This window comes from Schistocerca piceifrons, chromosome 2, assembly GCF_021461385.2.
Source record: "Schistocerca piceifrons isolate TAMUIC-IGC-003096 chromosome 2, iqSchPice1.1, whole genome shotgun sequence".
Classification (NCBI taxonomy): domain Eukaryota; kingdom Metazoa; phylum Arthropoda; class Insecta; order Orthoptera; family Acrididae; genus Schistocerca; species Schistocerca piceifrons.
In genome coordinates this window covers 596,424,063-596,438,593 of record NC_060139.1, presented here as the reverse complement: position 1 = coordinate 596,438,593, position 14,531 = coordinate 596,424,063, and the positions used below count along the sequence as shown (strand labels likewise).

Below are 14,531 nucleotides of genomic sequence, written 5' to 3'. Positions count from 1 at the left end.
TTGTAATTTTTGACTGTAAATTCACCATAAACAGGTTGGACCTATTATATTCATATATTTCCATTTAATAATTTTATATGGGTACCTGTATTCGTCTTGTACTGTATCACAATTGGTTTCTATGATAATTATCAATATTAAAAGTCTGCTACATGTATTTTACCTAATGTGTTTTTACCGCATTATGTTTTTTTTGCGTAAATGATGACTACATCTAAGCCCACAGTAGCTACCTCTAGGTAGGATGTAGGCAAACAGATTTCTGGTAGCTACTGTACTTCAGTAGCCAGTAGCAATATCGACTGTGTGGACGATGTGGCCTATTCTACACCTTATTTTAGATCTATGTGAGAATGCTGTGTTGACTATATTTATATGTTTTGAAGATGCCATTATGGCCTTATCACTTTAGGATATGGTGTAGGGAAGGTACATTTTATCGTATTTTATCTGTAAATTTCCCTAGTTGTATGATAGTATATTGTGATACGTGTTACTGCATTGTGTTGAAAGACACACTGCTCACAAGGTGTATATATTTGTATATTGTAGATCTGAGGATGGTCATCATGGACTGAAACTGGTCATTGTCAAAATAATTTATATTGTGATCAAAGACTGGAATAAAAAACAAACATATTTAAAACGAATTTTATCAGCCACAGAAATGTTAGTCACTAATGAAATATCATTATTTCCAAGAAGCTGACTCCATAGAATTCCCTGTTTAATCTCACAATGTCAAGCAGTTTTCAGTTTAAAAGTTCATGCCCTTTTGCCATGTGTTGAAATTAGTAACAGAAAGTAATAATAATTCCTTTTTGTGCATAAACTTGTTTTGTAACTCTCCATTATATTTTATTCTCTGCTGTTTCCTTTTTTACTGATTAGAAAGTAGAAGACATTTACAGCACATTTCAGAAACAAATAAATGGTAGTAAATGCCACTACACTATGATAATGAGGATTGTAAATGCAATTGGAAGACAAAAATTTGGAAGTTTAATGTAATGTACAAATGACAAAGCTCACACATTAGTAAAAATATTGAACAGAGTGTAATGATTTAAAAATACTTCAAACTTTTAAATAAGTATTGATTAGTAGGATGCAGAGTAGAAATGAACACAAATGTAGAATGAAACAAACTCAGCACAGAGAATTTAAAATGGTAGAAAATGAGAATTCATTTAGAAACAGGCAGTTACATTAATGGGATGCCACTGGTCCTAGTGAATTATGAAGAACTGCTGCCACCAGCCCATGTGGCAGTTGTAATGAGACGCTGCTGCCCATACCAGTGCAGCATGCCATCCACAATGAAACAGCTCTGCTTTAATTCATTTAAGATTTGACTGTGTTTTCAATAAGAAGTTACAAATTAGTATTAAAAACAACAAAATAACATTTGAATAATGAAAGTTGAAACTGAAGCTGTAAATATAATAATACTCTTGAGAAGTTTATGTGGATTCTGCATAAGTAATGATCTAAAACAAAAAAAAAAAAGTGAATTTTATTATAATTATGAACTGAAAATTTATTTAAATTTTGTGACAGATAATTTTAATGCATATGATTTAACTGATAAATATAAATGACTATGTGTGACCAGATGTGGTTGGCCACAGATGGAGTTTTGACTAGGGTGCTGGTCATGTGACTCATGGAGTTGAGAGCATGCAGGGATGTTTTTGGGGTCTTTATCTGGTGGATGTTGATTAGGTAAGATCGTTTAGGTGCCGAAGTACTGCTCAGGTATGTGAGCTGAGTAGGTCATTTTGGAAGACTGTTTTGATGCTAGGACTGTAATATCAGTAACTGGTTGTCTTCTGAGCACTATGTAACATAATTTTGTATTGATAAATCTTTGAATGTGAATTATTATTATTAAATAAAGTGCTTTCAAAAGTGTTAATTTGTTTTTCATAAATTTACTGACAGATTCATTGATCAACTGATAAAACTGTAATGTGCACATAACTGTGTAAATGGATTGGTGGTCAACCTATAACTACTCCCCTCACTAGACAAGCCAGCTGCTAATTTCAGGTTGATCAGTGACAAAGTAGCATTGGTTCCTGTAATTGAAGTCTCAACACGTGTTTATTAATGTATGCCATTTCCCCAGTATGTTGCAATTGGGTAGGGTTGTCCTGGATTGGACTGTTTCCTTTCCAATTAAGTATTTCAAGATCAAATGTTCCAGGAAATATATAGACCTGTCAACAGGCTGGGGGCTCAGAACTAAAGGCAGTGCATAGCAGTAACAGACTAACAGTGAAATCATAGCGCATATGTGAATGTCAATATACTGGTAGGCTGCAGTGTAAGAAACTCCACATGGGGGCCAAGTTCATGCTGTCACGTTTCATGTGACAGTTTTTCACAAATTTGGGATGCCACTGGTCCTAGTGAATTATGCAGAACTGCTGCCACCAGCCCATGTGGCAGTTGTAATGAGATGCTGCTGACCGTACCAGTGCAGTGTTGCTGTTCTTGCATGCTTTGCCACACATCAACTTGCTACAACTGTCCCACACCAATGCCTGGTCATCTACATGCTGTCACCTGTCACCTGTCACCTGTCAGCCAGCCATCTCCACACCATCACCAGTGCATCTCCACAGCATCTGTGTTGCTGCCATGTGCCACAGTAAGTCAGAATTAAAACTTGAACTTGTTGATAAAATAGATGATATGTGAGCAGGTATGATAATATGCTGTCACCATCTAATGAAGTAATAAAGGTGAATAACTCTTGCAAAAAAATTGGGAAATATAATCTGGAGAAGGATAAATCAGACAGTGAGAAGATCAAAATCATTAAAGGAGAAGCAATATGATATTAATGAAAAATCAAATGTAGTCTGTGAATAATTAGATCACATTGATGACAAAATAACTGAATTTAATGGTAGTATTGACGATGACATTAAAGTTGCAAAAAAACAGTTCACAAATGGAAGATGTACGAGAGGAAATAGGAATTCATGTTGAGGCACAAGCAGAGGAATTTGCACAGCATGGATTGCAAGCAGATGGAGAATTAAAATATTGGGGTGTAAATGAATCTAAGGGGGGCATTAAAAATTACAGTAAAAGGTTAAGAAAGGAATTAAGTAACACTGAAAGAGAGAGATTCAGATTAAGGGATGTCATTTCTAGTGAAGTAACAAAGGAAGCAATCCTGTAAGTGCAGTTTGTGAATGGCATGGGAAGCATAATTATACAGAATTTTTCAGTGAAGGGAAGTTATCCAATTTAAGAAAATACATGTTTAGTGAAGTGTTTGAGCAAGGGAAGCTGTTAAAAGTGAAAACATTTGTATTCAGGGAAAAGGGAGTATTGTAGTTCTGAGTAGGGATGTTAACAATGAATGGATGGGGAAAAATAAGCATGAGCATAATATAAATGGTTGGCTATCAGATGCAAAGGTCCATCAGATGTTGGTGCCAGAGTAATTCAAAGCAAAAAGAAAAATTGAGGAACTGAATTTTGAGAATGCAATTGAAATATTTAATGATTTATTTAAAGTGAATATGACTACCCCCATGAACCATGGACCTTGGCATTGGTGGGGGGGCTTGCGTGCCTCAGCGATAGAGATGGCCGTACCGTAGGTGCAACCACAACGAAGTGGTATCTGTTGAGAGGCCAGAGAAACGTGTGGTTCCTGAAGAGGGGCAGCAGCCTTTTCAGTAGTTGCACAGGCAACAGTCTGGATGATTGACTGATCTGGCCTTGCAACGCTAACCAAAATGGCCTTGCTGTGCTGGTACTGCCAATGGCTGAAAGCAAGGGGAAACTACTGCCATCATTTTTCGCGAGGGCATGCAGTTTTACTGTATGGTTAAATGATGATGGCATCCTCTTGGGTAAAATATTGCGGAGGTAAAATAGTCCCCTATTTGGATCTCCGGGCAGGGCCTACTCAAGAGGACGTCGTTATCAGGAGAAAGAAAAATGGCGTTCTATGGACTGGAGCGTGGAATGTCAGATCACTTAGTCGGGCAGGTAGGTTAGAAAATTTAAAAAGGGAAATGGTTAGGTTGACGTTAGAATTAGTGGGAATTATTGAAGTTCAGTGGCAGGAGGAACAAGACTTTTGGTCAGGTGAATACAGGGTTATAAATACAAAATCAAATAGGAGTAATGCAGGAATAGGTTTAATAATGAATAAAAAAATAGGAGTGCGGGTAAGCTACTACCAACAGCATAGTGAACGCATTATTGTGGCCAAGATAGACACGAAGCCCATGCCTACTACAGTAGTACAAGTTTATATGCCAACTAGTTCTGCAGATGATGAAGAAATTGATGAAATGTATGATGAGATACAAGAAATTGTTGAGGTAGTGAAGGAAGACGAAAATTTAATACTCATGGGTGACTGGAATTTGAGTGTAGGAAAAGGGAGAGAAGAAAACATAGTGGGTGAATATGGATTGGGGGAGAGAAATGAAAGAGGAAGCCGTCTGGTAGAATTTTGCACAGAGCATAACTTAATCATAGCTAACACTTGGTTCAAGAATCATAAAAGAAGGTTGTATACATGGAAGAATTCTGGAGATACTAGAAGGTATCAGATAGATTATATAATGATAAGACAGAGATTTAGGAACCAGGTTTTAAATTGTAAGACATTTCCAGGGGCAGATGTGGACTCTGACCACAATCTATTGGTTATGAACTGTAGATTAAAACTGAAGAAACTGCAAAAAGGTGGGAGTTTAAGGAGATGGGACCTGGATAAACTGACTAAACCAGAGGTTGTACAGAGTTTCAGGGAGAGCATAAGGGAACAGTTGACAGGAATGGGGGAAAGAAATACGGTAGAACAAGAATGGGTAGCTCTGAGGGATGAAGTAGTGAAGGCAGCAGAGGATCAAGTAGGTAAAAAGACGAGGGCTAGTAGAAATCCTTGGGTAACACAAGAAATATTGAATTTAATTGATGAAAGGAGAAAATATAAAAACACAGTAAATGAAGCAGGCAAAAAGGAATACAAACGTCTCAAAAATGAGATCGACAGGAAGTGTAAAATGGCTAAGCAGGGATGGCTAGAGGACAAATGTAAGGATGTAGAGGCTTATCTCACTAGGGGTAAGATAGATACTGCCTACAGGAAAATTAAAGAGACCTTTGGAGAAAAGAGAGCCACTTGCATGAATATCAACAGCTCAGATGAAAACGCAATTCTAAGCAAAGAAGGGAAAGCAGAAAGGTGGAAGGAGTATATAGAGGGTCTATACAAGGGCAATGTACTTGAGGACAATATTATGGAAATGGAAGAGGATGTAGATGAAGATGAAATGGGAGATACGATACTGCATGAAGAGTTTGACAGAGCACTGAAAGACCTGAGTCGAAACAAGGCCCCGGGAGTAGACAACATTCCATTAGAACTACAGACGGCCTTGGGAGAGCCAGTCCTGACGAAACTATACTATCTGGTGAGCAAGATGTATGAGACAGGTGAAATACCCTCAGACTTCAAGAGGAATATAATAATTCCCATCCCAAAGAAAGCAGGCGTTGACAGATGTGAAAATTACCGAACTATCAGTTCAGTAAGTCACAGCTGCAAAATACTAACGCGAATTCTTTACAGACGAATGGAAAAACTGGTAGAAGCCAACCTCGGTGAAGATCAGTTTGGATTCCGCAGAAATGTTGGAACACATGAGGCAATACTGACCCTATGACTTATCTTAGAAGCTAGATTAAGGAAAGGCAAACCTACATTTCTGGCATTTGTAGACTTAGAGAAATCTTTTGACAATGTTGACTGGAATACTCTCTTTCAAATTCTAAAGGTAGCAGGGGTAAAATACATGGAGCAAAAAGCTATTTACAATTTGTACAGAAACCAGATGGCAGTTACAAGAGTCGAGGGGCATGAAAGGGGAGCAGCGGTTGAGACGGGACTGAGACAGGGTTGTAGCCTGTCCCTGATGTTATTCAATCTGTATATTGAGCAAGCAGTAAAGGAAACAAAAGAAAAATTTGGAGTGGGTATTAAAGTCCATGGAGAAGAAATAAAAACGTTGAAGTTCACCGATGACATTGTAATCCTGTCAGAGACAGCAAAGGACTTGGAAGAGCTGTAGAACGGAATGAACAGGTCTTGAAGGAGGGTATAAGATGTACATCAACAAAAGCAAAATGAGGATAATGGAATGTAGTCGAATTAAGTCGGGTGATGTGGAGGGAATTAGATTAGGAAATGAGACACTTGAAGTAGTAAAGGAGTTTTGCTATTTTGGGGAGCAAAATAACATGATGGTCGAAGTAGAGACGATATAAAATGTAGACTGGCAATGGCAAGGAAAGCGTTTCTGAAGAAGAGAAATTTGTTAACATCGAGAATTGATTTAAGTGTCAGGAAGCCGTTTCTGAAAGTATTTGTATGGAGTGTAGCCATGTATAGAAGTGAAACATGGACAATAAATAGTTTGGATAAGAAGAGAATAGAAACTTTCGAAATGTGGTGCTACAGAATAATGCTGAAAATTAGATGGGTAGATCACATAACTAATGAGGAGGTACTGAATAGAATTGGGAAAAGAGGCGTTTGTGGCACAACTTGACAAGAAGAAGGGACCGGTTGGTAGGACATGTTCTGAGGCATCAAGGGTTCACAAATTTAACATTGGAGGGCAGCGTGGAGGATAAAATTGTAGAGGGAGACCAAGAGATGAATACACTAAGCAGATTCAGAAGGATGTAGGTTGGGAGATGAAGAAGCTTGCACAGGATAGAGTAGCATGGAGAGCTGCATCAAACCAGTCTCAGGACTGAAGACAACAACAACATGAAGATTGAAAATGGGAATAGGTGTTGGGGTGCATGTATGATTGATAGAGAGATCAGAATGGAAATTGAGGCTGGTTTAGTGGAGAAAACAGATTTGAAAATGGTAAAGGCTGAAAAGTGGATTTTCCAACATGTCATGTAATGACACAAAGAACAGAGGAATATCTTAATAGAAGAAATATATGCTATTTTAGTAATAATTAGAAAGTAGTGGATTTGTATATATTATTTTAAAATTGTATGCAAGATGTAAAGAGAATGAAGTGAAAATTGGCATCATGTGTGTTGGTATCTATTGCAAGTACTCTGGTGTCTGTAATAGAGCCAGTAATGTTGCAGCCTGTGCCTGATACTAAGGTTGTTGGTGCTAATGAAGCAGATGGTGTTTATCTTCTTGAAGTTATATAGATTTGTCAGTATCAAAGGGTGCACTACTTGGTGAATATGGAGCTAATGCTGAATGAGCTAGTGAAATGTTTAATAATTATTGGAATTGATGTGCTATTAATGAAATCTTCCATGAGGTAGAAGTGGAAGCACAGGTTTTTATGAGAGGTGATTATTGTTTGCTTTCTACAGAAAGAGTTCAGCAGTTTTTGGATAGATAAGAGGTAGAATAGGTTAAAAATTGATGAAGAGAAATGTATCAATGTTGAAATACTTATGATTTATTATGTACAATTATAAGAAATTTTGGAGGGATTGTTATACATGTTTGTTCAGTAATTACACTAGGGTGAAGGAAGAAAGTTTTTTTGGGGGTGGGGGAGGGGCGGCAAGGTGAGGAGGGGGGGGGGGGGGAGGGGGGCAATAGGTTGTTTGTTAGTATGGCAAGGAAAGTTGTACCCAAAGGACCTAGGCAGATGCATGGGTATGGTGCTGATTGTGAGCTGGGAAAAAATCAAGTGCCATTTCATAAGAAGAAATATATGTCTAAAATTTTTTTTTTTTTTTTTTTTTTAAAAAAGTGATGAGTGTAATGTGAAAATATGCAATGAGCTGTGACTTCAAGTATTTGCTGAAAAAAAGAGCAAATAATTTATATGTTTAAATAAAATGTTTACCAGTTGTGAAGTCTGTGTATGTGATTAGATTCTGAGATTGTTTCATCAACAACCCACATTTGTTTGAAGTTTGTCTTTGCAATTTTCCCTGTGCTTAAAGATTTTTCACTTGTGAGGTGTTGCAGCAGATACATGGTAAACCAGGTTGGTTCCAGTAGCCTGATCACTGGAGAGCCATGGGGTCACAGTTACAGGAAACTGTTGGTTTGGTTCACTTGTTTGACATGTTGGTATGGCTGACAATGAGTACAGTGCGTTAGTGGCTGTACTTCAATGCAAGAGAGGTGGTCTGCTGATGCACAGATTTATGTGGACACAAGGAGGAGATCAATGCTGTGGAAGCAACTGGAAAACTGTAGTGAGGCCATAATCAGTGAAGTGATGTGTAACAACATGGAGAATTGAAAATAGGCATTTCTGTTTAAACTGATTAGATTGATGCCATGGAGACCAATTATTATTGAAATTTATAAACACTTTTGTAATAACATAACTTGTAGTTTAGATGTGTAATTACCTATATATCTATTATTTCAGTGCTGAATTGTTAACCACCCAAAGTTCCTATTCACATTTTGGTGCGGTTTTGCTTTGAGCATTGAAGTCTTGGGGCTACTTTATGAAGCAATTACTAAGATAATGTCTTCATGAGGTAGGGATATTGTAAGATAATGGTACAGGGTTGCATGATAATACATATCGTAGCTGTGGCACCATCTGCTGGAACATATGTATTGAGGGAAATTTCACCAATAATTTTCTGATGAGAGGGAAAAAAAAGTAAGTGTCAATACAAGTCACCAACAGTGAAACTGTTCTTTTTAAATCCATATCAAATTTGATTGTGTTTTGAATGAGAAGGTAGAAAATTGTATTATAGAGAAAAAATAAGAATTGAATAATGCAATATTGAAACTGAAGGTGTAAATGTAGTAAGACCCTTGATTAGTTTTTGTGGATTCTGGGTATGTAATGATCTTCAAAAAAAGTGAATTTTATAATGGTTATGAATCGTAGAATATTTTAAATTTGTGATAAATAATTTTAACCAATATGATTTAATTTGTTAAATTTAATTGATTGTGTGACCAGATGTGGTTGGCCACAGATGGAGTTTTGACAAGGGTAGTGGTCAGATCATGTGACTCATGATGCTGACAGCATGCAGGGATGTTTTCAGCACCTTTTGCTGGTGGATGCCAACTGGGTAAGTCATTCAAGGCAGAAAAGTGCTGCGCAAGTCTGTTTTGACATTAGAATTGAAATACCAGCTGCACAAAATAAGGTGTTTTTTCTTTTTTTTCCTCATATATGCAACTGCCAGCAAACTGCTTTCCATACATTGGCAGACTTGTGACCAACTCAGTTGGTACTCACAGTAATATCATACTGATAAATCTTTGAATGTGAATGATTATCATTGAATCAAGTGTTTTCAAAAGTGTTAATGTGTTTTTCACAAAGTCATTCACTGAGATTCATTGGTCAACTGATAAAACTGTTAACATGCACATAAGAGCATAAATGTGTTGGTGGGCATCTGCTTCCCTCAATAGATGAGCCATCTACTAGTTTTAGGTTATTCACATGCACCTTCAGTGGAAAAGTAGCATTGGTTCCTGTTACTGAAGGTTCAACAAGTGTCAATTTTCTGAGTACACTCCAATGCAGTTGAATTGTACTAGTCTAGGTTGATACTGAAAGTGAGAGTTTGTTCCTTCACCGATGATTAATGGGAGTGCTTGGAGAACTAAGAGCCTGTATATATATTTTATGGGATACTATTTTGGACTATTTTTTGATGTTAATGACTGACTGTGAAGGTCCCACTAAAGCACTCAGCGTATGTGGCAAGAGATTGTTTCTCTTTGAAGATAGGTCACCCATGGATGCCTATCAAGTATGAGAGAGACTTTTTGGTATATAAGGAGTAGCAGCTACTGAAGTGGAATTATTTTTGATGGGTAGTTGGCTTTGTATCAACTGACAGTTTTATGGAGATGGACAAACATCCTGGAAGGTAGCAAGTAAACTGTAGAAGACCAGATGAAATGCGTTTAGAGAATAAGGGCATGGACAAATATGATTAGAGGTGATGACACTGGAATCAAACCACGAAGCAACTGTCAATCAACCTGAACCAGACACACATTTTAAGATCATGGGTGATTAGGAGGGGTTCCTCCAGACTCTCTACATATCCTTTATTCAAAGGAGAAGCAGATATAGTCAGTCATGCAAATAAGGTCTGAGGTTGTGAATTTTGAGTGTATAGGATGTTGGGACACATTGTTCAGTCACAGCAAGATTGCTGTAACTGCAAGTGTGTGAATGTGTTGAGTTTGCTAGTCAGTTGGCTTCAAAGGAGGACATGTTCCAGCAGCAACTGGTTTATGGTGATGATAATCATACTGTTAACTACAATTAGTTACAAGTGAATTACAGTGTCACTACACTGATTATCACTCTAGGATAGTGATAATGTTTTATTGACTGCAAGGTCAAGTCATGTGTAATGGAACATATAAGCAATACTAGTAAAATGTAGTAGCCTTCAGTGTATCCCAAGACTTGATTAAAATACACAAATGTTAGAAATCTTTATCACTAAACTGGATAAAGGAAGAAAAGGCATTTTGAAGACACCCAAAAAATAATGACTTCATTTCAACACAGTAGTACTTCCACTCATATTTGTAAGTCGATGTCAGAACTGATTAAATAGGTAGGTACCGCACTTACAACACAAAATAAATGAAATATTAATAGATTTAAGATGATGAAAAAAGTAAAGGCATAATCAACCTGTTACTTATTGTGCATCATTTCTTTATTTATTTTTCATTGCTCTTACATAATTTGTTTTCATCAACACTTCATGTGACAAAAAGATAAACACACATCAATAACTTTCATGTTTTACTACATCTAATTTATGGCATAACACTGTGCCAGAAATCCATGCGTTCCTTGTTGGGTGCTGTACCAGGTTCAATAGTGGAGCCAATTTCTAGATAATTAGGGTTGTCTGGCTTATATGCATTCCAGTCTGCTGTAACTACTCCACCAGTGTATGGATTAGGATCACTGAAAGGAGATAATTCAAAATTATAGACACATGACAAAATCTGGTGACTTCTTAATATATTAATGCAGCTTGTCTAACTCAAAATTTAAATAATGTAGGAGGTTAGTTTTGCAAGATTGGAATGGATTTTTTAAAAAAATTCCTTATCCCTTTAAAAACTGACTATTTAAGGTGTACACTGAACTGAGAAACTGTGACACCCAGTTCACTTGATTCATTCACTCTCATATCAACATGTACAACACAAACAGCCTAATACATGAACATGAAACAAGAGCTTGTCACCACCTCCATCTAGATAGAAAGAACAAGGCAAAGATGTAAAAAAGTATATTTTATAATGGGATAAAACTGTATAACAAATTACCACAAGAAATTAAAGAAATAAATGAGCCCCTCACTTTCAGACAAAAGCTTAAAACCTTTTTAGTAAGTAAAAGTTGTTATACTGTAAAAGAATATTTAACATAGATGTAGATTATTAGCAACATATGCCATTATTACCAAAATATTATGTAATTATAAATGTGTGTATGACTAGTTATAAAAACTACACAAAATATGAGAGACCTGTTTCATTGTAAATGTAAATGTGTGCTCATGTGTTGTAAACTGACGACATCCATACAATATTTATTGTTCCACGGATGAATAAATAAATAAATACAAGAGATCAACAGAGGATTTATTGAAACTATTTTACAAATGATGCATATTTGGCTGTAGATGGATTAGCTTTCAAGACATTAGACTGCCTCAAGTTATTAGGGATCCTTCTTAGAACAAAAATAGAATGGATACAGATAGAGATTCCCTTCAAATAACAGTGAACAAAATACTTAATTTTACCAATATCTTAAGAAAAAGCACATTTAGTACTAACATCAAAGTTCATTTGTATCAATTGTCTGTTATACCATTAACATTATTTGCTTGTAAAATATTGATATTGAGAAACAAAGATAAAGAGAAACTGTTAATATTTGAAACAAAAGTCTCAAGGATAATGTTTGGGCTTGTATCTGTTATAAATGACATGGAATGGAGGATACGAAAAATGAAGAATTACAAACACTGTAACATCATTAAAGTGCTAAAGAAGAGATGGCTGAGCTGGGCTGGCCAAATAGCAAGAATGACACAGAACTAAGCCAGTCCTCTTGAGGACGTCAGATGGAATGAAAGGAAAAGAAAGACACTGAATTAGGTGAGGAGATAACATACAAGAGGAAACAGCTAGAATGACCATCAACATAAAATGGACAAACACTGCACTCAACAGAAAAAAATGGAAGAGGCTGAGAGTACAAGCATCTGCTTGTTTCTTTTTAAGTTGATGATCATCATTATCATTAATTTGTGGCCACAAATTAATGATAATGATGATCATCAACTTAAAAAGAAACACCAAATTAATCATAACTAATAGGCCTCTAGCAGTTCTTTGCAATGGATACTGGCCTGTTAGGCACATATAAACAAAAGTGAGGACCTCATTCATAATTAGATCTTCAAAATACATCAAGCAATAGATGGAATGGAATGAATTTCTTTACCTGTATTTGACAAAATTTGTCCACATCTGTAGCAGCTGCACTGCTGTTTGGTGTCCTGCTGAACTTGATTCAAGAGATTCATAATAAGACATGTATCTCCTGTCATCTCCATGGCTAGCTCCTGTGAAATTTAGATAGTATAAAAAGTTATTCTTTTATGGAAGTGAAATTACCGACAATTTAGAAGTATTGAATTGCTTTTATTGAGCTTTGAGAATTGGAAGAAGAAAATGAGTTAATATTTCATCGATATTTATATGAATGTACAATAATTACCTGGGAAATCTGGAAATGCATTAAGTGGTCCACTGAAAGAAAACTGATAGTAGTAAACAGGTTCTGAAGAATCTCTACTCATATTCCGCACGGTGGTATCTATTCCTTCCACAATAAGGAGATCAGAGAGCATCTGAAAAAAATTTAAAGTTGTGCTGAAATGAACATGAACAACATTAATTAGTGAATAATGGTACTCACCAGGGCAGTGCCATCTTAAAAGGAATGACATGCATTGACACAATATGTAGTGAGGCATCACTTGAGAACAACGTAATAGACTGAAATTGCAATTATGGGATGAAATACTAAACAAAAGTACATCCTGAAAACGTTTTCCTTCCCATAATTTACTGACAAACATGAAAATGTTTTTAAGGGTGTTTTATGAATTATTTGATACATGGACCATGTGGTCTTTAATGGATTATGACAGAATAAATTTGATTTCATATCTCACATATATGAAGTTTGCAGACCTGTAACAAGTATTCTGATATTGGAAACAAGTCATCAACTACTCTTTTGTTTAAAGGCACACAAAATCAGAACTCTCCAAATAGTATACATATAACACCAAATTTTAAAGATTGGCTCTTACAGTTGCAGTTGAGTCATTCTTTGAAGGAGTGATCTCACTATCTCCATAGTAAAACTGCCGGACTTCTTCTGCTACTTGCAGCTGTTTTTCTTTACTTGAGAATCGAAGTTCATCAGCAACATAGAGATCAAAGTTGTCATTCAGATTCTTTGCACCTTCTTCAGATGCAAATAGTCCATCGGCTGTAAGTAATAATTTAGTTAATGTATGTAGCCACTGAAAATATTGCACAGGCATCACTAGACTAAATATGTCACTTTATGTTGTAATATTTTATTTCTGAAACAGCCTTCAATGTAAAAGGAAATTAACACACTTCGTTGTTCCCAGTTTGTTAGTTTTTGTTCGAGTGTGAGAGGGAGCACAGTTCCTACCTGGGCCAATCAGATAGGGCAATGGTAAGGACAGGAATCAGTGCAAAGATTATATCGAGAATGGTCTGTATAAAACAGTAATATTACAGAAAGTATTTTAATTGAAAAGGGTATAACTGTTAGGTGTAGGGATTGTTTATTTTTGTACTTTTTGGAAGAAGTGTTAATGTTAATGACACATCAAAGAATATGCAGGTAAATGGCATCACTGTTAAGGAAAAACAACTGTGATGAAACATTGGGAACATTATACTGTACTCAAACATTCATCAGTTGGGATTCATACTCCCATAAGAAGTTGGTGCATCAAATGGAGGTACTATGACTGTGGTAGCTCTTATGCTCTAATAAAAATTCTGGTATTTACTCCCACACATACTGTATTCTGCTTTTCTCTACCTACCAATTCATTGGCTGCCACTGCAAGTGGACATTTGCCTCAGTTTTTTATTTCATTATTATTTTTGAGTACTATTTGTCTTTAGTATTATATTTTGATCTGTAATACATAGTGAATTATTACATCAGTAGATTATATTCTGTTATAAAATAACCATGTCAGTTACTCTAACTGCATTTATATCTACACCCCCATCCATACTTACATCCACATTCTGCAAAAAAATGTCAAGGTCATGGTTGAGAATACCTAATAGCAATGACAACACCTTGTATATGTTGTAGCATATTACGCACAGTCATTTTTAATACTTTGTGGTATTTTACCATTTTCATCTGTTGTTATCTCTTTTA

The 14,531-nt window shown here is 36.1% G+C and overlaps 1 protein-coding gene across 1 annotated transcript in view; it reads right to left on the bottom strand.

The window, feature by feature from the left end:
- Window positions 1-10,744: 10,744 nt before the first annotated feature.
- LOC124777943 (esterase FE4-like) overlaps window positions 10,745-14,531 on the bottom strand; it is a 46,864-nt gene continuing 43,077 nt past the window's right edge. The window contains exons 8-11 of the mRNA XM_047253494.1: window positions 13,405-13,586; window positions 12,804-12,936; window positions 12,528-12,648; window positions 10,745-10,970 (exon numbers count right to left, since the gene is read on the bottom strand). Of these exons, the coding sequence (XP_047109450.1) occupies window positions 10,817-10,970; window positions 12,528-12,648; window positions 12,804-12,936; window positions 13,405-13,586 (590 nt within the window). The 3' untranslated portion in view covers window positions 10,745-10,816. The remainder of the gene's footprint in view (window positions 10,971-12,527; window positions 12,649-12,803; window positions 12,937-13,404; window positions 13,587-14,531) is intronic.